Below are 26468 nucleotides of genomic sequence, written 5' to 3'. Positions count from 1 at the left end.
TAATGTTGTAACTCCTGTGAGAGAGGGGTTCGCATGCTTTTCGGGTCAGGAGTGAAGACAGCTTTTGTGGGATAATGTGGGCTTGTCGCGCGGAGCTTGCTGAGTGATGAGAGCTCGTTATCGTCACAGTCCGCCCGTGAAGAACAACAAAACTAGCCTCCACCATGCCTTCCTACGGGGGTGAGGGGATCGTAGAATTCGGAAAAAAAAAAGGGAAATTGGCCAGGGGAGTCCACGCTTAGGTTTATACTAAAAAGTTTATTGCAAGTTCTTGACCGAGGACTAATTGCAAGTGACAAAAAAATGACAGACAAATAATGGTTAACAGTATAGTTAGTGGTTACTCTAGTCTTACTTAAAGATGTAACTTATTGGTTTGACGTATTGGGCTTGACTTCTTTTTCTGAGACAGTGGAAGACGAAAGATCCCGCTTTTTCTGCAATGTGTGGGTTTGGCGACGTTAAGATGAGAGTAGTTTTATTTTTGTCTGTAAACGTGGAGATATTAGGATGTCTTCTATTAAGAGCTCTTTTCTCTCTTGATCATAGAAGGGACAGTTTGAGATAAAATATTCCCGCTGCGCGGCCGGCCAACTTCTCTGGTAGCAAAACTACCCTGGCAAATTATTCCCCTATAACAGCCAGCGAAGTCGACGTCGGTCTGGTAGTCCGTAGAGACTAAAAAAAATCGTTGTCAGGTCGGGGGCAAACCTGTGATTTTCTTTGGGGAGACGCGGACGTTTCTTTTGTGATGATGGCGACGCCAAGGATCAAAAGAAAATGACTACAACTGGGACCTGGACTGCTAGGCATATGTGTTATCACATGTGTAGCGTAGTGACCGAGCTACTGACCACCTATGGCCAGTCTTCTTGATCTCCCTGTTGTCTCTATGACCATTGTGGTTACGGGCCGTGAGTGAGTGAGTGAGTGAGTGAATACATTGTGTTCGGTGTGGTTTGTGTTTGCTTGTGGTCAGCATAGCTCAAGAAACTGTGGATGAACAAGTATGATGTTTGGTAGTACCAAACTAGGTGGGAAGGGGTCGGGATCGAAGACGAAGGTAAAGTTCTATGATTGGCTTCCTAGCAGAAACATTGCGTAATACAAACAGGAACATCGATAGATATAAATAATGCAAAACATCGGTACAACATAAATAATGCGGTAAAACAGAAGCTAATGCTCAACTATTTGTATTTTGATATCCACGTGTTTCTCCAAAATTATTTAGCCAAGACCATGTCTCAACATCTATGTTAAATCCAACATACATACATGGTACACAGATGCAGACAATCTTATATACGTTACCATACATTGCGGTATATTTATGTTTTTACCGAACACGATAGAAGATCACGGGTGGTGGATATCTGGAAAAACTTTTTGTCTTGATCAAGTTCATTGTCACCGGAATATTCAAAACAGACAGTCTTAAGATTATTTTCCAAATCATGTAAATTCTCATCAACATACGCCCCGCACATTTAACATGTGACAGCTTAACACTGTTCAGTTCTTGATGTTCCAACTAAATCCGGGTGAGAACTACTCATCATGCTTGACACTTCCGCTGAGGATTCTGGGGTTTCCGAATATGCGGCTGTTCTAAGTCAGTCCACTTCCCCTGTGGAGGAAAAAGGAAGAAAATATCCGACATGTCATTTTGTTGATGTGTCAAACGAACCATATTGGTAATGTCTTACATTGACATTGTGTGGAAAGTAGTTCTACTCACAATGTACTTTATACCGTCAAACCAGCACAAGTAGTGGCCACCTACGTTATGAAGTCATTCTGTCCACTGTAGTAACTTGTGCTCCATTCGATCATTATCCGTGCAGTGCTCGGTTAAATCGCTAGGACTGAGGGCGGTTGCAGCGAGGTCGCGGCCCCAGTGTAATTGGGTCCGGTGTAATAATGTAAGAAGCGGAATCTGCTTCTATCCAAGCAGATCCTATGGTAGCATAAGACAGTATCAAAAGCTGTCAGAGGAGTGAAGCCGGCCTAGGAGTGTAAATGCTGCCAGAGCCCGTCTATCTCAGGTGCCCGTCTGACACTATTTGGCCGGCTATACTCCTTGGCCAGCTTTGATACTATTTTATGGCACCGAAGGATATTAGAATCTGCAACTTTATTCTGCCTTTACCTCAAAAATTTCACCAGTAGTTTTCTGGCACATGACGTCTATTGGTCCGCGTCGGTAGAGTGACGTCAGATAAGCCGTTGTCAATGGGTTCCATGGCATGTGAGAAAAATCGTCTGCAACGTTTTGCTCATTTGGTGTTCCAAACAAGCTAGTGACATACAAACAACACAAAACATATGGATAGAGTAAGGTTAAAAGATCATGATCATTGAGCCAAAATAAACTATACTGACAAACTCTGAGCCAATGTTCTTTAACGAGTGTGCTTTTCCTCAACGTTGTAAGAAAAACATCCATAAACATTAACACACAAGTGTTTGCCACAACAATTGTTCTCGTTTTAAATTGGAACAAACAAAAAAACAAACAGAAATTAACCACAAAAAAACACATAAACAATCGACACGTAACTTTACTACACTTTTCCATATCAAAGGAACAGAACATGCAGGTTTTAGTGTGCTGTATGGCCCATGCATATGTAATAAGCTCTATCAAGGGTCAACTGCGCAGGCGTAGGTCAAAGGTGAAGGCCCCCGAGACATAAACAGAACAAGTCTGGACATGGTAATTCAAACCGACGGACGAGACAAGAGCTACTTTCAAGTCAGGGGCCTTTACCTTTGACCTGCGCAAGCTCATTCAGATCCATGAAAGGGCATACAATATTGCTTCCTGTGTACCTGAACACCACGTCGAAGAACCTGTCCAAAGCCGAGGCTGCCACCACACTCTTACAGGCCTGTAGCGGCGAAGCGGGGTAGTAGTGGATGTAGTTCAGACACATCTCGTCATGGATACCGTACCCACCCTGGGAAGGGGTTGTAGAAAAGTTAATTTCCGGTAATGTCAGCAAAATTGGACAGTTATACTATGTTACATTACTTAGAATAGTTTAGGTCCCTCGCTAATGGAACAGTCCACGCATGCGGACGACGGGTGAGTCTGGTTGGAGAGACTGAGTGCCAATACATCGTTCTGCTTCACTTGTGTATGTATGTGTGTGTGTGTCTGTGTGTGTGTGCGCGCTTGATTATTCCCTGGTACCAGAGAGAGAGAGAGGCCATTAACATAATATAGTTCTTGAAATTTTTACGGCGCTTTTATGTGTTCACGGTTTTCTCTTAAAGGGGCATTCCACTCCACACGGGAGTGTTATTTTCCGATAGATATTAATTTTAGGAAGTGATAACTGTATACTACTTCACATTATACGATAAAGTACTCAGTTTCTTCAAATGCCTCAAAAGCATTCAGTATTCTACTAAACTCCCCAAGTACCCTCTAATTGAATTAATCCTATGGCTGAATACAATGCAAAACTTTTAGGCAAGGTTACAAAACTAATTTCAGGTTGGCTAAGAAATCTCGTCTTGTTCTTGTATTCTTTGCTATCTTATGAGCAGATTTGCCTTCTCGGTGTGCTGAGCGTACCTCATTTATTCCGAAAATATGTACGATAAACACAGTGTCTATGCGTATAGGGAATGCATGGGTAGGGTCTGCATGGGTTTAGTGAGTGTCCTTATTGTACCCTCACGTAATTCATCCCAAGGTGAATTCCACAAAATTCGGCTGATTATGTATTCATTGCCACATTATCTACTGGAAAACAAGCCCCCCTTCTGGAGTGGAATGCCCCTTTAAAGCCGACGCGAAAGTTTCTGTTTCCATATTGCACATAACATGTGACTCTTTAGCGCTATCGCCAACTCAAAACCACCATGGACACTGAATTTTCTCCTTACAGCGAAATTAAACCCACAAAAGGCATTTACAGTAATAGTGTAATGAAGTTTTTACCAGAACTGTCTATTTATCACATTTATTTAGTTACGTAATGTTTTGCAGCCGAAATCCGCGATAACTAATTTTTCTCGTGTTAATAGATCTCTTAATAGTGAAAAATGGGTTAAAGGGGTCCTAACTCATTAATTACTTAACAGTACTGATAAATAAATGTGACAAATAATCAAGTCTTTTTTTACCAGAGTAACACTGCGACGGTCTGCGGTGTTGTATTTACAGCTGGTCATCAGGACATCACCCTGAAAAGGTTATAGAACATTTTGTGAAAAAAATTGTATCTGTCTTCTACGATCAATTGTATCTGTCTTCTACGATCAATTGTATCTGTCTTCTACGATCGCAGAGAAGAAAAAGAAAGGAAATGAAGCAATGAGTACCCTTGATAAAAACTAGACAGCAAAGTCAACAATGTCTGAGTGTAAATGCCATAAGCAAAAGGACTGGTACAGGATTGATGCAATTTTGTCTAGCATCGCAGGGCGACTGCAAGTACTTGAGTTCTAATGGTATACAGAGGGCGTCTATGTACGCAAATAAATATACCATATTTCAGATGAGATCAAATTTGACTAAAAAGCATTGGCTGACTGGTGGCAAACATGGTAAGGCCAAGAAAATTGAACAAAGTCTTCTTCGTTACACAGCCTTCTTTAATTCTTCAGTGAAGGTCTCGACGACCATCTGTCGCCTTCATCAGTACAAAATTGTATTGATCATTTTGTACTGATGATGAAAAATCAAACAAGACTGTATAACGAAGAAGACTTTGTTCAATTGGTCTAACAACCTGATGAAACTATTTACGAGTGTAAAGAAATTTTTCGCAAAAAGTTGTCTGCTTACCGGTTTTACGGTTACCCTTCGTCGTAATGGTCGTATCTCCTGTAAAATGTAGACAAAGAAAAAAACCCACAAAAATTGGACTCACCCAAATTTTCGACTGAACAGCACCAGTCTTTGTCAAGGAATGAACAATCCACTGCTGTCGTGACGCCACGATATGCAGATAGGACACGTATCTGTAAGCAGTGGATCATAGTTTGAAGGTGCTGACGTCATGACAGCAGTGGATTGTTCATTCCTTGACAAAGACTGGTGCTGTTCAGTCGAAAATTTGGGTGAGTCCCATTTTTGTGTTGGATATTACAGTTCAACTATTCAATAATGACTTCTACCAACACAGATGAACTTTCAAGTAATAGAAAAAAAACAACGTTGGCTAAAATTGTCCTATCAAATGTTTCATGCGCCTTCTTGCGACCGCCTTGACCATTGCACAATACTGATGCAGCAAAGTCAATTTCGTTCTACCCTGGGGGCCAGCCGGGATCGGGAAGCTACGACAGTTTATTCGGTGGCCCAAGACAGTCAGGCCCGCCGATCCCCTATTAGCGCCCCGGGGAGTTTAAGCCCGGTAAGGTCCACTTGCCTTTAACTCCTTCGGGCTTAAACTCCCCGGAACGCCAATGTGAGATCAGCGGGCTGACTGCCTTGGCTCCCCGAACAAAACTCGCTAGCTACCCGTTCCTGTCTGGTTCCCAGGGAAATTTCGTTCACACGTACGCCAATTCCATCAACAACCGCATATTCGTTTTACACCCAGTATCGTCATGGTGAGCAAACAAGGTATCGTTTGGGTGTAAAAACAACGTTGGCTAAAATTGTCTTATCAAATGTTCCATGCGCCTTCTTGCGACCGACTTGACCATTGCACAATACCGATGCATCATCATCTTTATCATCACGGGAGGATTGCCCGGACCAGGTCCAATCTTTCTCTCCAGACTGTTCTGTCCCCTAAAGCGTTCTTTCAGTCCTCGACCCGCAACCCCACATCACTAGCAAGCTCGTCTATGTAACGGTTAGTCGTAGCCTGGTTACCAAACCCCAGCCCGATCTCAAGTATCTTTCGTGCACGATAGATATTTTTGGGATCGGGCTGGGGTATGGTATCCAGGCTAGGTTTAATAGTCGAGGTCGCTCAGCATGTGTAAACCCGTACACTGGCTTCCACAATATGAGTTCACGGTATTAAAGCTCTGAGCTCTGATGCAGCAAAGACAATTTGGTGCGTACGCCAATTCCATCAACAACCGCCCTTTCGTCTTACACCCAGTATTGTTTGATCGATTGGTAAATCTGTTCTGCTCAGGGAGATTCAGAACACGTGCGTTCTCTCACCCCGTGAGGGAAAAGGCTAATGACTTTGAGTAAGCTACTGTCCATACAAGTGGGCCGGGGAAGCGACGCGAAAATTATTTAAACTGTATGATGCTGATAAAACCTGATAGTCCACGAGAATGGAGAAATAAGAGTAGAAAAAAATGACATAGCTATATAGATTGTACACTGCAACTTTCAGAAATAGTACATCTCACTCTTTTCTCTCTATCTGTATCCCTTTATCCCTCTCTACATGTCTCTGTCTTCTTCTTTTTTCTATCCCACTCCCTTTCCTCTTTCCCTATTTCTGTCCCATCCCCCCTCTTCCCCTCCCCTTTTTCTATCCCTCTCCCTCCCCTCTCTATCTCTCCTACCTTCCGCTCTCTCCCTTTCTCCCACCCATCTCTCTCTCTCTCTTTCTCTCTCTCACCCTCTTTCTCCCTCTACCCTCTCACCCCTCTCCCCTCCTTCTATCCCTCCCCAGCCCCCCTTTCCCTCCTCCTACCCCCTGTCCTTCTCTTTGCCTTTCTCTCCCTTCTTTCTCTCCCCCCTCTCTCCCTCGTTCTCTCTGAACAGACGCTTCACCTCAAACATCGTGCTGTAGTGGTTATCCCTGTTCAGCTCGGGAAGTTCCACTCCGCTTCTCACGTGCTTCGTCCACACAGCTGTTCCTGCCAGGTGCGTGTGTAGCTGCGAAGCGAACACCTGAATGCCACCTGCGGGGAGGCCCTGTGAGAAAAAACAACCAAAAGAACTATATTACTGACAAACTCTCTGAGCCAATGTGCTCAACCTCAATGTGCACAATGTGAGGTTCTTAGGTGTGGTAAGAAATATAGCCAACATATAGAAGTTAGAACTCGGCGTATTAGTCGAAGATGTTATAGATCATGCATGAATACAGTTGATAGAATATTTTTCAAACAGTGACACTTTTGACAGGCATAAACTCATACCTCAAAATGTTTGATGTCTTCACAGCACATTTTGAGGGAACGAAGCTAGATCACTCCGTGAAAAAATATGTTGCTAGACATGGAAAATTTGGAGGTATGTGTTTCTGCCTTGCAAAAGTGTCACTGTTTGAAGAATATTCTATTAGTTATCGGAGTATTAGTGAAATGGGTGAATGGATAAATTACTGAATAAATGAATGAGTAGATTAGCAAATGAATGCGTGAGTAAATGGGTGAGAAAATATGACTCCGTTGCAGGACGGATTTAATATATTTTACTGTCTATCCTTTGCTCGGAGAGCAATATAATCAGGATTGAGGACACGTAGCGCAGTGTGATGAAAAACAAGACGTTATTATTGGTCGGTGTGACCTTCGCGGTACATCAGCCTGGCGGTAGTCAACCGGGATGAAGAGCACGTAACAATCCTTAAAGGACAGTGGATAATTAAGAGACGAACTCTTCTTCAACTGAAATATTGGGCTCACCGGAGCAGAACTTTGTTGTGAGAAAAGTAAGGTTATATTAGCTTGGCAGTAGTCAACCCGACAACCGGGATAAAGAGCACGTAACAATCCTTAAAGGAAATACGGCACGACAGTGGATAATTAAGAGACTAACTCTTCTTCAACTAAGATATTGGACTCACCGGAGCAGGGCCCGGCTTACTTTGTGAGAGGAGTAAAGTTATATTAGCCTGGCAGAAATTAACCGGCATGCAGAGCACGTAACTACCTTTAACGTAACTACCTTTAACGTAGTTCTACCTTTAACAGTTTTTGTTTTCGGTTATCGGACGGGACCTAAAGCCGTGTTTGGTCCCGTGTTTGGACAAAGACACACCTCAAGCACTTTTTGTTTTATTGAAATTGCAGCAAGGCAATACAGAGGGCATCCCAGACAGCAATGCTGATGTTAGAGCCATCAAACATAATACCTTAAACTGTAGAATATTTACATAAAAGAAAGTTTTTTTAAACTAAAATGTTAGATTACTTTGTTACCGGAGTGAAGGAGGGCACAACAACTTAATCTCAGTTGGGACGGGGACGGTAACTTTTGACCCATTGCTGACGTCACACATGAAGAAAGTTATGTGTCCACAGCGATTGGGTGAGACAGCTGAGAGATTGAGCAATTCAGCTTCCAGTGAGTCAAATCTCTTATCAATTGAAATTTCTTAGTTGAGTAACTAGTTTGTCTTTTAATAATGTATTTTCTAACTCAGATAAACAGATGAACTTTCACGGTAATTCGACGGTTGGTGTTCCTGACCTTGACCGTACACTGTGCGGGACAGAACCCCGTGATGACGTAACTATCCTGACGTGGTGGTATCGCCATGGACGGCAGGTAACGTAAGCCCAGCTCCATGATTCCTGCGTCATGACGTCGTAGCGTTGGCGTGTAGTGGAATCTGACGCCCGAGCTGTCCACAATATCTGTCGAACGAACATCAAGGAAGACTGTCAAAACCCACGAGCTAATAGATCGATCCTAACCATCCGGTAAAATATATTTGAATTTTATTGATTTTGACTTCGGAAAAAGCTTTCAGTTACGGATAGCGATTTTAATTTTTTTTGACATGATCGGATTTTACTTCTTCTACTGAATGTCGACCACTTTTGTCTCCGTCACAATAAAGGGTAACATGCATTGTCCTCTTGTGAATTATCTTTTAGGGGACAACCCAGTTGTTTTGAGAAGGAACTAAATAGATAGCAGTTAAGCAGCAATAATGGGGTAGTTGCACGTGACTGCAGTTGTTTTTTGCGTCAAGCATTTTTATTTAGATATAGTCATTCGTGGCATTCTGAAAATTTCTGGGCTGCACGTTTGGTCAACTAGTGTTGCCGTACCACAAAAAAAAATTAATTTCTGATTTGTCGGTTGTGTATTGTACTAAATTTGCAGAAATGGTCCAAGGTAAAATATCTGTCGAACGAACATCACGGAAGGCTGTCAAAACCCACTAGCTACTAGATCGATCCTAACCATCCGTTAAAACACAAGGGATTTTCATTAATTAGTCTTACCCTTTCGTCGCCCTGGGTTGTTGTAGTGGATTTCTATCATGGCAAACGTAGAAGCACTCGGACCGCCTAGAGGGATTCCAGCCTCCTCTGGGTAGGCAAATGCCTGGTACAGGTAACAAGGACAAAGTAAAGGGGATGTTTTACGCGTGTTCTGTATCTGTATCTATATAGCCGGTATAGTCGCCCTTCGGTGTAACACACCAGCTTCTGTATCTGTATGTATATAGCCGGTATAACCGCCCTTCGGTGTAACACACCAGCTTCTGTATCTACATAGCCGGTATAACCACCCTTCGGTGTAACACACCAGCTTCGGAGGCACGCGGCGCGGCAGCAACTGGTTATATCACACTGAACGGTACGTCACACCTAACTTTTGCACATCTATCTGCAAGCGTTCAAAACTATCCAGAGAAAAAGCCCCTACGGTGTTCACTGTACTGTGCTGTTTAGAAACTACGGCTTAGTCTGCACTTGATGAATTGCAACAAGAGACAACAATGGCGTTGATGCAAATATCTTTAAGTTGTTTGCGAATATTGATATGCACGATATGATCACGTGCTAAGGATGGTGAAAACGATAGCTGTGCCCTCAGCGTTCAGTGTCTATGCAGTGATGGCGTACTCTCCAACAGTGGTTAAGCTCTACTTGGAGAGTAGTGATGACGTGTTTACTACTCACCTGTGCACCCATGGCCCATGCAGCGATCACGTGTTTGCAGGTCTTGAGTTCCCGCCGATCCTCCTCCCCCTCACACGGACCGTCGTACCCGGCTGTACTACTCACGTCGTTCCCACACAGGAACACGGTCATGTGATGTACCACAGCCTCGTTCCCAGGGGCAATGATGGGCTCGTACTGTAACATTTAAATGGTATAGCTTGTTACCTCAATGAAAAACAATAAGGTATCGTTTTGAACGTGTGTGAGCGCGCGTGTATGTGTATGTGTGTGCGTATATGTGTGTGTGCTTGTGCTTGTGCGTGCGTGTGCGCGTGTGTTTGTGCTTTTGCGTGTGAGTGCGTGTGTCAATGTGCCTGTCTGTCTATCATCTGTCTGTGTTCCCAAATATTTGTAGTTAGAACAATCTTAAAATGGCTTAATGTATTGCGATGATATTTGGTACATGGTCTTGTAACAAGTCAAAGCGGGATTAAATTGCTAGGAATTCTGTGCTAGGCCGTTTTGTATGCTTCACGTGATCACATCATATGATATCTCGGCAATTCGGTTTCATAATGGATCATAATATTTGATTGAAGATAAGGTGAAACGCAACAAAAAGAGTCTCTCAGGTAACTGAATAAGATAAACTGAATAAGATTTGGAAATGATCAGTGAAAGAAAGAACAACTGGATTTACCAGCTTTTAAACCAAAACGTTGAAATTTTACCTGAAGAACGTGAACCTTCGCAGGGAGTGTCGGGAGTGGCTGAGTTCTGCACCAATAAGTTGTCTCTTCTGGTGGGATCTTTGCCTTAGGAGGAGTATAAACACACAAAACGATCAGATAATCTACTACAGCTACAAAAAGACAAACAATCGGGACCACATTTATGTCCAGAACAGCAGATACTCAAAACCAGAAGCTCCTATACAGTATCAAGCCACAAAAAGGTCCATTATCTAACTTGACCTTTTTTTATTCCCGACCACAAATTTAAACCACCTACTGAATATCCCAACAATTTTCCACAGACGCACACACAACCAAACGGTACATATGTTTTTGCGAAAGTAATACCATTATGTATACTTTCAACAAAGCCCATTGACACCAAATAACAGCAACAATTACAACAACTCAGTTTCCTAGGTCAAAGTCGTTGATGGTACCTGATTCACCCGGATGTCGAATGACCTCACATCCGGTGGAAGCGGAGGGGTGTCCGTGTCGGTCTTCAACAACTGCTGTCGTTTGGTTCCGAAACGCATGCGCGCGTCGTCATTATTCAGATCAGATACAGCAGAGATGTCGTGTTCGGGTAAGACGTACAGCAAGTTGGTTGTTCCTGACTGGAAGCAAAGTGTACGAAACCCACAGGTATGGATAAACGTGACAACAAAAGGACAATGTCGTAACCACATGTATGCCTAGTGACGTCGGGCGTGGCGTATGGTATAGAGCGTTCGGCTCGGAATCTATAGGTCCTGAGTTCGATCCCCGCCGTGCCGCCGACGTTGTGCCCTTGGGAAAGGCATTTTACACGACCTTCCTCACTTCACCCAGGTGTAAAAATGGGTACCTGGCTTCGGGGAGGTAAAAGAAAAGTCTACCTTTACCTTCTTTCTGTACCGTGTATGTGGCACTGTTCATATAAGTTGCAAAACTTGAGTGCAGTGCCACATTGTCCTCATCTGTTCAAAATAGCAAAATAGACAACAACAAAAACACATGTATTCGCAAACAGCGAGAGTTGACTACATGTATCCGAAATGCAAATTTGAAAAAAGAGGAATCCTATAAATTTTCCACATTACCCCGTGCACATTCTATGCATTTTGCTACAATGTTTTAGAAATTACACCATCATGTATATAGTCCCAACAAGTTGAGGAATTACGGTCAGGGGCAAATCTGTATCAGTGTACGTTCAGCACCAAGGAAAGGGCCAATTTCTACAGGAAGCACAAGAAAGGGAAACCTCTAAATCCGCTGCGTTACCCTGAATCTTTACAGTTTTTGTCCATTTTCCTTCCATATACTTACAACTCGACAGTACCAAGAAAAGGGCAAGTTTCCGAATCAAAAATCTTTACAGTTTTTGTCCATTTTCCTTGCGTATACTTACAACTCGGTAGTACCAAGGAAACGACAAGTTTACGAATCAAAAGAAGAGATGTCTTAACATACGAAGTGTTTTGGGATGAACTTGATGATTTGGAAACTTACGTCGATGCGGTAGTCTTGTTGGTCGCAGGTGTCGAATCGACGACTGAATGTTACGCTGGTTTTCCCTGCGTTGGCTGTGTAGTCAATCAGATGATAGTCCTGACTCTTATCAACGTGAAAATAACCATGATCATCTGTCCAAGAGTCCTGTGAAGACCGGATGAAGAAAACTGATTATGATTTGTTTGCGATCGGAATTGTGGAATGATGATAAGAAGTACAATGATATAACAAATCGTACATGTACTGGGATACTAATAAGGTAGAATACTAAGATCTGTGGTTACTTTTGACGCTTATGTAAACAATTGGCATGTTATGTCATCATTAAATGAACAACTAGAGAAGAAAATACGTTCGTCTTCCACTGCATTTGATAAGCAAAGTAACACACACAAATTATGCTTGGTGTCACAATGTGCCCCTCAACTTCACACTCAAGTAAAAACACTTTTGCTTAGTTGTACCAGACTGCAGCTGTTGTTTAGACCCATGTCATACGTAGATGCCATACAACAGGTCTACGACAGAAAATTGGTGCCATTCTCAGGACAATCGGGGATATGTCTTGCACAGTTAAGCTGATTTGTTAATCAAAAGGCTATAGCCGTATCGACATTTAACCTATTAATTAATTCATCATGACTACACTGCAAATCGTACAGAAAAGACCAACTCAGAAAACGTGTTCTACAGACTATTCTCATAAGGAAGAAAAGTGCGTACAAACCGCAACATTGACAGAGTTTCCCTCGGTCCAGAACACCACCAGATCGGCCTTCCTTAACGTCCCGTCATCGGACATGCCGAACGCGAAGCCGTTCGCGTCTGTATCCGCACGGAGCTGAAATATCACCGTGGATGCTTCGTAGTCTACCTGCCACAAGAGCTCCATTTTGCCGCTGTCGTCCAGAGATGTGTTGTACACGGTTAGGTTATGACATGTACAAAGTACGATAAAAGGGACAAAGCAGAGAGGGATTGCCAGTGACATGGTGCTCTGTTTGACAGAATACGGCAAGGTTCAGCGTTTTATATTCGGGGGGGAAAGTGAACAATTGAGTATATCTGGTATAACTATACGCCCCTGCCACTGGGTATGACTAGAAAACTAGAAGCAACTGGATGCAACTGGTAGCAACTTTAAAGAGGTTGGTAATCGTCGTCCATTTAACTAATGATGACGTGATGATTCGGTAACAAGGTAAACCTACTAATACACATAATCGTCCATTTTACAATAAATAGTGACGAGGCGTAAGAAAGATCACAAGCCACAAAATGCCCCCAAAAGCCTGTCTTATATCGTTGGTAGCCAGATGACGTCTGAAAATGTGGGTTTAATGGTCAAAGTGGTCCCATATAACTTTCTGTTAACAGTTGCATAAAATGACGTTTTTAACTAGGGAAGATGGTTCCACAAGTTTAAACACTGTTTAGTTTGTGTAAATCTCTATATGGTTCAGACATAATTACACTAAAGTTGATTGAAATTGACGCGTGAATCTTTACATTGTAGATTAATTTGGCACCATCATATCGCCTAAATTATCATACGGAAATGCATAGAAATCAGTCCTGATTGAGCGTTATCTTTCAGAATGATAAAATGAAATATTTATTTTTTCCCCAGAGATCATTCCTGATGATCTAAAGTATATTGTGTGCCTACCATTTCATATTTTATACCACGTTTGCCTAAATATTTTGCAGCCGATTCGAAGCATTGCGTTGTTTTGGCCTGACCATTAAATCGCCCTTTGTCATCGACATGTTTTGCGTCTTTATCGCAAAACGGTCACGACATAATGGCGTTTCTCTTTGCGTATCAACAGTGATCTCTTCCACTAATAAGCAACCTAATGGCGGGTTATCCTTAACAATTACGGAGCTAAGCGTCACAGATAATAGGATTATTTCCAAATCGTCTGCGTGATTGTTAATATTAGATACAGCTTTCGGCAACTGAAAGACGGATAAACGCCAGGGTGTTTCATCCAGCGGCTAAGCTGCCATTTTAATTTGCTCATCACCTGCGATTACCATCAAATTGCATGTCGGGACAAATCGGCGTCGTAAAAATCTTTCTGTACATTTTATTTCGATTTGTCAAAATCGATGTCTAGAAATGTCCCTATAGCCTAACTGGTAGCTAAAGCTTAAGTCGCCATGCATCACATTGTGATGCGTAGGTCCGGCACCCATCTCTGTTTTTAATCCCTGGGGTCACACATATATAAGTCACTACAGCAGGGGGCTAGTGAAGATTGTTAAGCTTCCATGCTCCTCCTCTTTGCAGAGAAAAAAGTATGTACCATTTTTAAGAGTCTTTGGTATGATCCGGCTACAACACCCAGTCTTCCTTGGTGGTCTCCCATCCAAGTACTGTCTGGACTGCACGAGATCGAGGGATCGGCCGGAACTGTTAGCAGCCTCACATTGAGCGACTGGGTCCAATTAGTTGGTAAGGCTAACGTCACATTTCCAAACCGAGGCCCGTTTTTGGAAACGAAAAATGGAAATGTATACGTAAAAATATACACAACTAATGCCCACGACTAGTCTCGTAAGGTCTTGTGTAGTTTGGTGTCTTTTATATCATTCTTTTCGTTCCCGAAAGCTGTCGGCCCCGGTTTGGAAATGTGACGTAGGCTTATCTGGGAGACCCCGGTTCAATCCTGGGTTGGGCATCTCTGTTGGGATTGCATCGGTCTTTCGGGAGGAACGTGAACGGGTATACCTGGCATACGCTAAGAAGGAATGGCTAGCAACTGCTCCATGCATTGCTGTAAAAATGTACCCTGCTACTGAAACAGCAAGGGCACCTGCCGCTCTATGTAACGCTATTGACCTTTATCGGCGAGGTAACCTATATCCGTCGTTTCTAAAAAAAACGGTGTATTTAGGGATATGAAGTCGACGGACGGTGGTTTCAAAGTGCAATATGTTCAAAATGTTGCAGTTTAAAACCATTGCCCGTCGACTTGATATCCCTAAATACTCTGTTTTTAAAAACAACGGATATAGGTTACCCTATGGATAAAGGTGAACCAATGTTACCACTACAAGGCACTATAAGGGTCTCGGCGAACGCAGGAAAGATATTTGCCTGTGGTAAAATATATTTTGATTCTGGACGACGCGTATGAAACGATAAATGCACTATCGACCTTTACAGCTGCACGAAAGTAATATTTGGGATGGGCAAAGGGCAGATTACTGAGCCATTTTTTTAAGGACAGGAGGACATTTCTGCCATGATATTCCTATCCCATCTGTATTTTATTGACTTTTTCTCTGGCTGTCGTCCAATATTAAATAAATGCATGTAGCATTCACTTTGAACGTTAGTCAACACCTAAGTTGAATGTATATTCCCCTATGTTATGAATACAGCGTGTTGGTCGTCAGGCATAAAAGAATTTTGTACCAAACCATTTCGAGATTCCGAAGAAGGTGCTCAAAGGCCAGACCATTGAAGAAGATTTCTCGATGGTGTTCAGACAGCCACCCAGTGATGTTTCAAATGATTCCTAGGATACAACAAAGATCTATCAATGATCTCTAAGGTCTACCATAATTTCATTCATTATTCCTAAGATTTACCGAATATCTGTCATGGATTCCTAAGATCTACCAAATATCTATCAACTACCCCTAAGAGATCTATGAAGGATCTCTAAGATCTTTTAAAGGCCAATCAATGATCCGTAAGATTTATTGAGGATCTGTCAAAAGTACCTAAAATCTACCAAACATAATTCAATGATCTCAAAGATGTCTAAAAGATCTCTTGGTCTTCCGAAGATACTTAATGACCATCGGTGCACCAAGGTCTTCCGACGATCTTCCAATATCCAAGGTCCAATGATCTTGCAATCATCTGCAAAGTCTGTTGATGACGTCCATGGTCTTCCGAAAATGTTATTGCCCCTGTAAGTCTTCCAATTATCAATTATCGATCGAAGGTTTTGATCGCTCTGTGGATTTGAATGAGTGATATAGAAACTTAACTATTATTTAAACAATGAAGACTATCATGTTTAATATTATTTGTGATTTACAAGGTTGGAACATCTAACAAGCTGTATTCATTCAGAAGTCACCGTAGTGTAGTGGTTATCACGTGCGCCTCACACGCGCAAGGTCCCCGGTTCGAGCCCGGGCGGTGACAGTTTTTTTTCTTTTCTAGAACCAGGCTGTCGAAAAGTACAACGTTGATGTGTGAGAGCCTAACCAGACACTCACAAGATGGCTATCGGGTTGTTTAAATGCCGCCATGCATCCACATATCAAAATTATCATACTGTTTACAACAAATTGATATGAGCGTCTTTTCAGCACCAAGAAAAGGACCAAAGTATTGAAGTTACCATTTGGAACTTGGTCTACTGTATGCTACATAATAGTAGTACATTTGGTCCGTATGATACAGCAACAACTAGTTGACAACTATCCGGTATATGAAGAATGTGCCATTCGTTCAAAAGGCTGTTTTAAACACTATGTGATTGAGAAGGTTGGGACATCTACCAGACTGTTTTCGTCGGAAGTCACCGTAGTGTAGTGGTTATCACGTGCGCCTCACACGCGCAAGGTCCCCGGTTCGAGCCCGGGCGGTGACAATTTTTTTCCTTTCTAGAACCAGACTGTTGAAAAGTACCACGTTAATGTTTAACATTCTGACCAGACATTCACAACATGACTATCGGTTGCATAATAGAAGAAGTTTATTTGCAAGTTCGTGCCCGAGGGCTAATTGCAAGTACATAGTATACACATAGTGACAATGGACAGTCATAAACAATGTTCTAATCTAATACTAGTGTTGGCTATTTCTAAGCAGGTTGGGTTTGACTTCTTTTTTGGAAGCAGAGGGAGACGAAGAGCCCCACATTTTCTAAAATTTGTGGGTTCTGCGATTTCAAGAGAAAAGTAGCCTTCTGTTTGTCTGTCAATGTGGGGAAGTTGGGATAAGTCTTTGTGACTTCTCTAAACAGGGTGATTCTTTCGGTTTCGTTGAATGAACATTTGGAAATGAAATGTGTTTCGTCTCCCACTGCTTTAGATGTACAATATTTACAAATCCTTTCAGACACTGGTAGTCTCTTGTATCTCCCTCTTTCCACTTCTAGAGGATGAGCGCTAATTCTGACTTTGCTTATTGCGGAATATACCGCCATGCATCCATATATTGAAATTATCATACTGTTAAAACAAATTGATATGAGTGTCATTTTAGTACCAAGGAAAGGACCGAAGTATTGAATATTTGGCACGCGTTACCATTTGGAACTTGGTCTACGTTTGGTTCGTATGATACAATAACAACTTGGTCTACTGATGGCTACATTTAGTTTGTATGATACAGTAACAAGTAGGTTACAGCTATCCGGTTTATGAAGAATGTGCCATTCGTTCAGAAGGCTATTTTAGAGACTCTGTAATTAAGAAGTTTGGAACATATACCAGGCCAGGGACTTTTTGTCAGAAGTCATCGTAGTGTAGTGGTTATCACGTGCGCCTCACACGCGCAAGGTCCCTGTACTATCCCAAATGTGCTCTATCCCAAAAGCGCTTTTAGGATAGAAGCACTTCTGGGATAGGCCTGCATCCTAAATGTGCTTCTATTCTAAAAGCGCTCTAAACCAGAGCGCATTCAGGATATCCCAGATGCGCTTCTTTGTCGCCGTCAGTCATGGTGATTGACAGGACCGTAAGCGGCGATTGTTTCCATATTTGGTTCGACCTCGCGATCGCGAGACGTCGCGACAGTCTACTTGCGATAATTGCGCTGAATGCTGGCTGATGTGCGAATTCCACCATTTAGAGTCATTTATTCAAGACATCTTGTTACTGAAATAAAAACATGGAGGGATGTGATGATATATATCTGCAACAGTCTTTTTAGTTAGTGATGAAATTTCTCAAAGCCCTGTCGTACTGTATAGTAGCTTTTATTTTTCCTTCATGGATATGAAAAGAAAAGATGACACATCTTCTAATGGAAGTTATCTTTATTGCAAGTTAATGCACAGATGTAATCATACACTGCGATATGTATACAGTGTACACAGATAATGGGACATTTATCAAACTTAATTCCATGCAGATTAAACACTATTTTGTCCTTTTGATTCTCACTATATTATTTTCATCAATCTAAATGTGCATGAAAGACACAAAAAGCAATTCTCAATAGTGCATCCCAAGATGTACTACAAAATGTACCATATAAAATGTATTACAAAATGTACCATAATAATACATGATGACAGTCAGTGAAAACGTCCAGCTGCACATTGATCAGCCATTCAGTTCCCAGGTTGTATTCTATCGCAAAAGCGCTTCTGGGATAGGAGCAGATGTTCGTCTAACAAGAAAAGTATCTTGTCGTCTATCCTAAAAAGCGCTTCTGGGATAAAATGTGCTTCTATCCCAAAAGCGCTTCTGGGATATCCAGAATACGTCGCAAGCGAAGGAGCGCATTCTGGATATCCTAGAAGCGCTTTTGGGATAGAAGCACATTTGGGATAGATCTGCATCCAAAATCTGCGTCTATCCTAAACGCGCTTCTAGGATATCCAGAACACGTCGAAAGCGAAGAAGCGCATTCTGGATATCCTGAATGCGCTCCTGTCGAAGGCGGCCGACATCTGTCTTCTCCTGTGCAGACTTTGTTAATGGCTTGCTGAATTTCAGCTTCTGGTTTTGTTTCGAACTATCAAACCGGAGATAGCGATACTATCTCGGTGTGTTGGGTCCATGCAGTCAACACGTCACGAGAAAATGGCAGCGGTCACTTCTGGCGATTGTTTACACCAAAGTTTACATATTTAGTTCGACCTCGCGACACCTGCCGTAATCTACGTGATGGAAATACGCAGTTTATAAAGCAAGCGCTGAACCTAGATTTTACGTGATTATGTGAGGGTTAGATCGTGCCACGGAGTCCCCAAAAATGATTTGGTTTGTGCAAACTACGTTGATTTGGTGTAAGTATATGCGATCTTCTATCACAATCAAACCCGGAAGTGACCTCGTGGGAGAACAAAGATGGCGGCCTCAGGTTGACTACGAAAAATCACATACAAGATAGTCTCCGCCTCCTAAGACACTAAGCTCCTCCCACAAGTGCACGTTCTGGATAAACACGTCGGCTTATCCTGAATGCGCTCCGACAGAAGCGCATTCAGGATATCCAGAATGCGCTCCTCGCTTGCGACGTGTTCTGGATATCCCATAAGCGCTTTTAGGATAGAAGCACATTTTGGATGCCGGTCTATCCTAAAAGCGCTTCTATCCTAAAAGCGCTTTTAGGATAAACGACATTCTAGGATGTAACAGCCCCCGGTTCGAGCCCGGGCGGTGACAGTTTTTCTTTCTTTTCTAGAACCAGAGTGTTGAAAAGTATTGATGGGTAAGATCCTAACCAGACATTCGCAAGATAGCTATCGGGTTGTTTATATGCCGCCATGCGTCCACATAACAAAGTCACTATACTGTTTACAGCAAATTGAAATGAGTGTCTTCAGCACCAAGGACGAGACCAATGTATTTAACATTCTGGCATGGCGTGTTACCATTTGGAGCTTACATTAATGAAATGATGTATACTGTTGGGCAGTTTTGGTCTGTATGACACAGGAAGAACATTTTGGCATGTATACCATTTTGAACTTGGTCTACTGTTGGCTACGTTAGGTTCATATGATACAGTATTAACTAGTTGACAACTATCCGGTCTATGAAGAATATGTCATTCGTTCAAAACGCTGTTTTAAGCACTTTGAAGATGATTGAGAAGATTGGGACATCTACCAAACTGTTTTCGCCAGAAGTCACCGTAGTGTAGTGGTTATCACGTGCGCCTCACACGCGCAAGGTCCCCGGTTCGAGCCCGGGCGGTGACAGTTTTTTTTTCCTTTCTAGAACCAGACTGTTGAAAAGTACCACGTTAATGTTTGACATTCTGACCAGACATTCACAACATGACTATCGGTTGCTTAATATACCGCCATGCATCCATATATTGAAATTATCATACTGTTAAAACAAATTGACATGAGTGTCTTTTCAGTACCAAGGAAAGGACCGAAGTATTGGATATTTTGGCACGTGTTACCATTTGGAACTTGATGTACTGTTGGCTACATTTGGTTCATATGATAGAGTAACAACTAGTTGACAACCATCTGGTTTATGAAGAATGTGTCATTCGTTCAAAAGGCGGTTCTAAACAATTTATGATTGAGAAGTTTGGGACATTTACCAGACAGTTTTCGCCAGAAGTCACCGTAGTGTAGTGGTTATCACGTGCGCCTCACACGCGCAAGGTCCCCGGTTCGAGCCCGGGCGGTGACACTTTTTCTTTTCTAGAACCAGACTGTTTGGAAAATGCAACATTAATATTAAACATTCGAACTAGATATTCACAAGATGGCTATCGTTTATTTTTTATACCACCATGCATCCATATATTGCAATTATCATACTATTTACAACAAATTGACATGAGTGTCTTTTTAGTACCAAGGAAAGGACCGAAGTATTGAATATTTTGGCACGCGTTACCATTTGGAACTTGGTCTACGTTTGGTTCGTATGATACAATAACAACTTGGTCTACTGATGGCTACATTTGGTTCGCATGATACAGTAACAATTTGGTCTACTGTTGGCTACGTTTGGTTCGTGTGATATAGTAAAAATTAGGTGACAACTATCTGGTCTATGAAGAATGTGACATTCATTCAAAAGTCTGTTTTAAACACTTTGTGATTTACAAGGTTGGGACATCTATCAAACTGTTTTCGTCAGAAGTCACCGTAGTGTAGTGGTTATCACGTGCGCCTCACACGCGCAAGGTCCCCGGTTCGAGCCCGGGCGGTGACATGTTTTTCTTTTCTCGAACCAGACTGTTTGAAAAATGCCACGTCAACGTTTAACATTCTTACTAGACAATCGCAGCATGGCTATCGGTTGGTTTGTATTCCACCATGCATCCATATATTGAAATTATCATACTGTTTACAACAAATTGACATGAGTGTCTTTTTAGTACCAAGGAAAGGACCGAAGTATTGGATATTTTGGCACGTGTTACCTTTTAGAACTTGGTCTTCGTTTGGTTCGTATGATACAATAACAACTTGGTCTACTGTTGGCTACGTTTGGTTTGTATGATACAGTAAGAACTTGGTCTACTGTTGGCTACGTTTGGTTCGTATGATACAGTAACAACTAGCTGACAACTATCCGGTCTATCAAGAATGTACTATTTGTTCAAAAGTCTGTTTTAGACACGGTTGGAACATCTTCCAGACTGTTTTGTCAGAAGTCACCGTAGTGTAGTGGTTATCACGTGCGCCTCACACGCGCAAGGTCCCCGGTTCGATCCCGGGCGGTGACATTTTTTTCTATATTCTTTTGTAGACGTAGAATATTACCATTCCAGATTGTGAACATTGTGATATTCTTTTTACAGATTTAGGATGATTAAAACAGACAACAGTCAGACAAATATATGTTTATTGCGTTACATCACAATGATAGTGATAAGAAATACCTGTCGTTTGCTTGTTTCTCTTAAATGTTTCAGTAAAATACAGAGAAATCAAGCTTTTATGGTGTCATATCAGTGTTGATGTATCTTTTTTTTACAGCGCAAATACTTTTTTACAATCACGTTATTTTTGTAGATACACATGTGACCATCAGGAAGTATAAAAAGATTGTCATAAAGCTTTGTAAAATAAGGAAACTAAACGACTTGCACCATGTTTTTCATCTACGTGATACGTTACGCTTCATACAAAACAACGAGGATGTCACAAAATCCATCAAGTCACAAGTGGTAGCAATCCCATCGGCACTTTTTACATCGTTTTGTCACATCTGTAGTATTTTCGCCATGTTAAAAACAATTACAGACATACAGTATTAACATAAGTAACCTTATAGTAGATTAGAAACCAATGTTATGTACTGTTATGGCTCTACTCTTATTTCGAGACTGTACGTGCAATTAGCCTTCGGGCATGATTTTGCAAATAAACTCTCAATAAGTGATCATGTCGTCAATGAATCTTCAGTCAAAGTCTTACATACAATAAGAACAATGTCACTGTCACTGTAAAGGCTCGAGGGTGTGAAAGGGTCTTTGACGTCCCGGCAATCTGCGCCAGTCATACGGCAGACATACGGCAGTCATACGGTAGTCATACGGCAGACACGTAAAGGCTTCCCGACCGGCATATCCTTCCTGGTCGGGAGTTTGTCGTGCTACTAGTCCTGTCGTTCAGCCCGTGGTGTGTTCTGTAGATGTGCGGGAAGTTCTTGTCGTCCTCCTCGGCAAGGCAACACGCGTCACAGTGCTCCTTGAGACGACAGCAGCACAGGATGATGATGATGACGATCAGCGTCAGGAGGGCCAAGATGGATCCCGCCACCAGGATGATGGTCATGATCCCTCCCATGATGCTCGGCGCGTGCGGAAGTTGATCCTCTGCAAAAGATAACGAGACGTCAAAATCGAACGTTCCGCTGCAGCACCATGATAAGCTGCTAGCTGACGCAAAATCTAATCATTATGGATCCACTCAAGCGTTTTGGGTTACTTGAAGATTTTATCAAGACTTATCCTCAACCCACCTTGTTCTAGAGTTATCGTGCTCAAAGACGGACACAAAGGCGCGCGCGAACACACAAACGCACACGCGCGCGCACGCACGCACACACACATTCAGACCAAAAACAATACAATACCATCACGTGTTATTGGAGGTAGCAAAGGGAAGTCTGTACCACATGAGGAATGCCTGGCTTTGGGAAACAGCTTCAATTAGTTTCCACATACATTCGAACTGGAGAAACCACAACTATGTCTTCAGCAACTTCATGAACCCACGGTAGTAACGACTTGGCCTGAATTGCCCCTTACTGAGTCCCATACACTGATTGCAGTCGTCTTTTATTTGTTCTAATCAACGTACTACCTCATAAAGCCAAAGCTAATGTAGGGAACGTTTTGTAAATCCAATTATGACAATGTCGTTAACCCGGGTCATTTGTATTCGATTGGGTCTTCCAGTTTGCTTCAAATGAGGGAGTCGTCGATATGTCTTTATCAATTCGTTTAGGCGTACTAGAAACAAGGTAAAGGTAAGTTTCATGAAACACCACTGTGGCTTTGCGGTTAAGAAGTTCTTTATGCCTGTCGAAAGTTTGTAGTGCCTCCGTACGCAATCCAGCACACTGTGGCGCTGCATGTATTTAGAGATTATGTGGGAACAACAATCGGCAAACTAATTATCATCAATTCATTAATTTTGAACGTCGATTTCTAGTGATTTGATTACTCAACTGAAAGACCACCGGTGGTCGCGGAGAGATCACCGCCCTATTGAAATGGTATTGTACATGTAAAGCAGAGTTCACTCGTGCGTATACAAGTTGGTATGAGGTCCGTATAGATTTTGTAGTCTCCCAGGCTCCACAGGTCTCTTGAAAAATAGTAGAAATAGAGAGATATAGACACATAACATGCCAGTGGGGCTACCTGTACATGTCCAATGAGTACGGCTTGCGACCAGCTAACTCCGCTGGCATGTTATCTGGCTATATTTATCCAATTTCTATACGTTTTCAAGCGACCTGTGGAAACTGGCAGAGGCTAAGACTTCCATACGGGCCTCATACGGACTTATACGGAATATATACGCACGTGTGAACCAACATATCGGTACGTGGTACACATACCTGTATCTTTGTAGTACTGTGTGTTCTCTTCTGGAACGGCTGACCCGGGTCCGCATCAGAATACCGTCTGGCTGGCTGTGTGGCCAGGACTGCCGATCATACAGCTACAGCACTGTGCCTCCGCTTCAGAATGGCTTTAACGATAACCTGTGCCAACACAAGACACAACGTGCTTAAGTAACGAACTGATGGAGTAGTGACCACGTATCTTATCAGTACTGTAATTAGTACTCCAAAGGATTCGGAGCATTTGGTGTCTCTGAAGGCTATCTCGTAACAACCATTACCGTAATACCGACAGGTTTACTGAAATTTTCAAGGGATGCTTATCTAGCAAATGACCAACGCATCTTGTTTCTACCAGTTACCTCTCGATGTTACAGCTTACCTTTTATTTGTTCATTTACCTTTGCCGCCTATACTGTGAATCTTTTTTTGTCTCTCTTGTCCTGCTAAAAACGATAACAGGGGTGTGGTCGGGAGAGTGTTATGTTATGGTAGGGACTGTTACACAGACAAGTTACGAGAACCTCACAGGTTATGAGAACCTCTGAAAAATGGCAATCGTTGATTCCCGTCATCCCTCCACCATCCCTTTAGATAATAATACAGTCGATAGTAACTATACTGAACATTAGACCAACTCAACAATAACTTACGTTTCTCTACGTCTACTCTGTGGTTTTTCCCTGTCGTACTTGTAACGATATCGTATTCAGGACACGTGACCTCCAAGGAAAGAGGTTTAAATAATAGGCCGAAGGTGCCAGGGTGTCTGCTATCTATGCTAGGTTTGCAATTCACTGAGCCCTCTAAGTGTTGTAAGTGCCCTTGGACGTACTAACATCATAACCAGTGTAAGCCCTCTTCTACCCTGTGATATTACAATAATAAGGTTAGCATTTCAAGACTACAATTTTTATAGGTTGTTACAAATACAAAATCAGTTCAGCGTCTTCTTAGCCGAGTGGGTGGACTTTTATTTTCGTCCAGAAGTCACACATGCGATCTAATTTTTTTTTCAAGTTATTGGAAAATTACATTGTTCCGTGCGCCTGTTTAAGGTCGCCTCATTCCCCAGCAAAGCCTTGCACCACGGCAAACATGAATGGAATGCAGAATGGCATCCGCCATGACCTCTAAGTCACAGCGCGGCAGTATCCTGCAGTCTTGTGTCCACCCAAACCCTCTATCATAGGATTTGCCTTTCATTTTAGAATACGCAGGAAGAACGTAGTGTATCATCATGGCAGCCATAGTATCACTCCGGAAATTTACAATTACAGCTTTCAATGATGTTTCGCAGGACACAAACGTGAAGTAATCATGGTGTTTGTAGTGGAGGCTAAGGTGTTTGATGCCCTCTTTACTAGGGATACCATTTTTTTAAACAATTTTCCATTTAAAGGTACCTGCATGTCCAGGAAGTTGTTCATCATAGCACTATAGGCAATAACCAAACAGTGGCCGAACTTTTGCTTGGAGGGTAGCTAATTAGTTGCACGAAGTTAAGAGTTTGTGTTGTGTAGGCTATATTAGGCGGCTAACGGCAGTATCGATGGATTGTACCACGCTACTTCAAGATGGGGGTGTCGTTCTGTGATTCTGCATTACGAAAAAAAAAAAAACTGATGCAGTGTTCCAAATCTCTACGCATCATTGAGACCTCAATAAGTACAGACATGTCAAACTTAAAAAATATGCATCAAAAGGATCTTGAACGCGCGCTTGCGTGTGTGTGTGTGTGTGTGTGTGTGTGTGTGTGTGTGTGTGTGTGTGTGTGTGCGTGTGACATACGGACAGCATACGGAGTTACTGTTGACTGACAGCACAAGGAGTTACTTTTGACGGACAGCATACGGTGTTACTGTTGACTGATCCACCGTGCCGCTAGCTGTTACGTTGTACACCTCACAAAGACGAATGTTTAGTATGATGATGTATCAGCTATCTTAAGGTGCACACCGCAGGCTGTTACCCCTATCTGTGGTCGTCTATTCATCACAGCTAGTAAGATAGATGAAACCCATACGTCTTCGAGTACAAGTGTATTGAGGTCCATAACTCATGCCACCTACTGATTGATAGTTTCCCGTTTTGCTGAAGCATGTTACGCCTTGGAACATTTGCGTCTGTGGACACAATGACTTGACACCCGTCCGTGCATCAATTTCTCCCTGTTTTCTAAAAAAAGCTTGCGATCATACTGTAAATTGAACAAAGAAGCAGTAGAATAAGGAATTATGTGTAGTGAATTCTACAAGCATATCATGTAGTATGTCATCACCTATACTAATGACGTAAAATACCAAATTCAAAAAGAAGAGGAAGGTGAAAGAAGAAAATACAGTATGTGCTGTGCTCAGTCATTTATTCAACCTCCATGACCCTGTTTGTTCGCACAATCAACTTTGTTCTTCGCACGCTAAAACTATTTTGGTGTACCCACAAGATGTCATATGTCTACTCGAATTAGCTTGGCCTGAATGAAAAATTTGACAGTGAAACTGAAGACTTTCGAATTTCTGAGCTGACACATTTTCCTGCTAGCTGTTAGCTGTCTCATCCATCTTGCTATTATATTAGCCACATTACTATCTCCTTGTGGCGGAAACACATAAAGCTTGGTGCAGTTACGTGTGATTGAAAGATGGGAGAGTTAAGCTGAAGACATTCTTGGCTGACAGATCA

At 42.2% G+C, this 26468-nt stretch overlaps 1 protein-coding gene, 1 long non-coding RNA gene and 6 other non-coding genes across 8 annotated transcripts in view; 6 read left to right on the top strand and 2 right to left on the bottom strand.

Moving 5' to 3' along the window:
* Positions 1-1340: 1340 nt before the first annotated feature.
* Positions 1341-13109, bottom strand: LOC118421819 (dopamine beta-hydroxylase-like). The gene is made up of 14 exons (XM_035829320.1): positions 12748-13109; positions 12018-12164; positions 10961-11140; positions 10518-10601; positions 9805-9981; positions 9121-9223; positions 8357-8523; positions 6630-6853; positions 4820-4843; positions 4455-4461; positions 4141-4200; positions 2836-2963; positions 2153-2300; positions 1341-1630 (listed from the first exon to the last, which is right to left on the bottom strand). Exons 1-14 carry the CDS (start codon positions 13009-13011, stop codon positions 1559-1561), a joined length of 1785 nt encoding a protein of 594 aa, XP_035685213.1. The 5' UTR covers positions 13012-13109; the 3' UTR covers positions 1341-1558.
* Positions 13110-16118: 3009 nt separating this feature from the next.
* On the top strand, positions 16119-16191 carry Trnav-cac. The gene has a single exon. It is a non-coding gene; the product is annotated as a tRNA-Val (tRNA).
* Positions 16192-16569: 378 nt separating this feature from the next.
* Positions 16570-16642, top strand: Trnav-cac. Its single transcript has one exon. It is a non-coding gene; the product is annotated as a tRNA-Val (tRNA).
* A 3215-nt stretch (positions 16643-19857) lies between these two features.
* Trnav-cac lies at positions 19858-19930 on the top strand. Its single transcript has one exon. It is a non-coding gene; the product is annotated as a tRNA-Val (tRNA).
* A 378-nt stretch (positions 19931-20308) lies between these two features.
* On the top strand, positions 20309-20381 carry Trnav-cac. The gene has a single exon. It is a non-coding gene; the product is annotated as a tRNA-Val (tRNA).
* A 458-nt stretch (positions 20382-20839) lies between these two features.
* Trnav-cac lies at positions 20840-20912 on the top strand. The gene has a single exon. It is a non-coding gene; the product is annotated as a tRNA-Val (tRNA).
* Positions 20913-21356: 444 nt separating this feature from the next.
* Trnav-cac lies at positions 21357-21429 on the top strand. The gene has a single exon. It is a non-coding gene; the product is annotated as a tRNA-Val (tRNA).
* A 374-nt stretch (positions 21430-21803) lies between these two features.
* Positions 21804-26468, bottom strand: part of LOC118421398 — a 23371-nt gene continuing 18706 nt past the window's right edge. The window contains exons 2-3 of the long non-coding RNA XR_004831831.1: positions 23778-23924; positions 21804-22524 (exon numbers count right to left, since the gene is read on the bottom strand). This is a non-coding gene — a long non-coding RNA (uncharacterized LOC118421398). The remainder of the gene's footprint in view (positions 22525-23777; positions 23925-26468) is intronic.

Source organism: Branchiostoma floridae, chromosome 8 (assembly GCF_000003815.2).
Source record: "Branchiostoma floridae strain S238N-H82 chromosome 8, Bfl_VNyyK, whole genome shotgun sequence".
Lineage (NCBI taxonomy): Eukaryota > Metazoa > Chordata > Leptocardii > Amphioxiformes > Branchiostomatidae > Branchiostoma > Branchiostoma floridae.
This window is presented reverse-complemented; position numbering and strand designations above follow the sequence as displayed.

Coding starts and splice junctions, on each gene's coding strand:
- LOC118421819 (XM_035829320.1), bottom strand. CDS start 13,011: ATGTCACTGGCAATCCCTCTCTGCTTTGTCCCTTTTATCGTACTTTGT. Junction 9,982..10,517: donor CGAAGGTTCACGTTCTTCAG/GTAAAATTTCAA, acceptor TAAATGTTACAG/TACGAGCCCATCATTGCCCC. Junction 1,631..2,152: donor CTACTGGTGAAATTTTTGAG/GTAAAGGCAGAA, acceptor TTTCCTCCACAG/GGGAAGTGGACTGACTTAGA.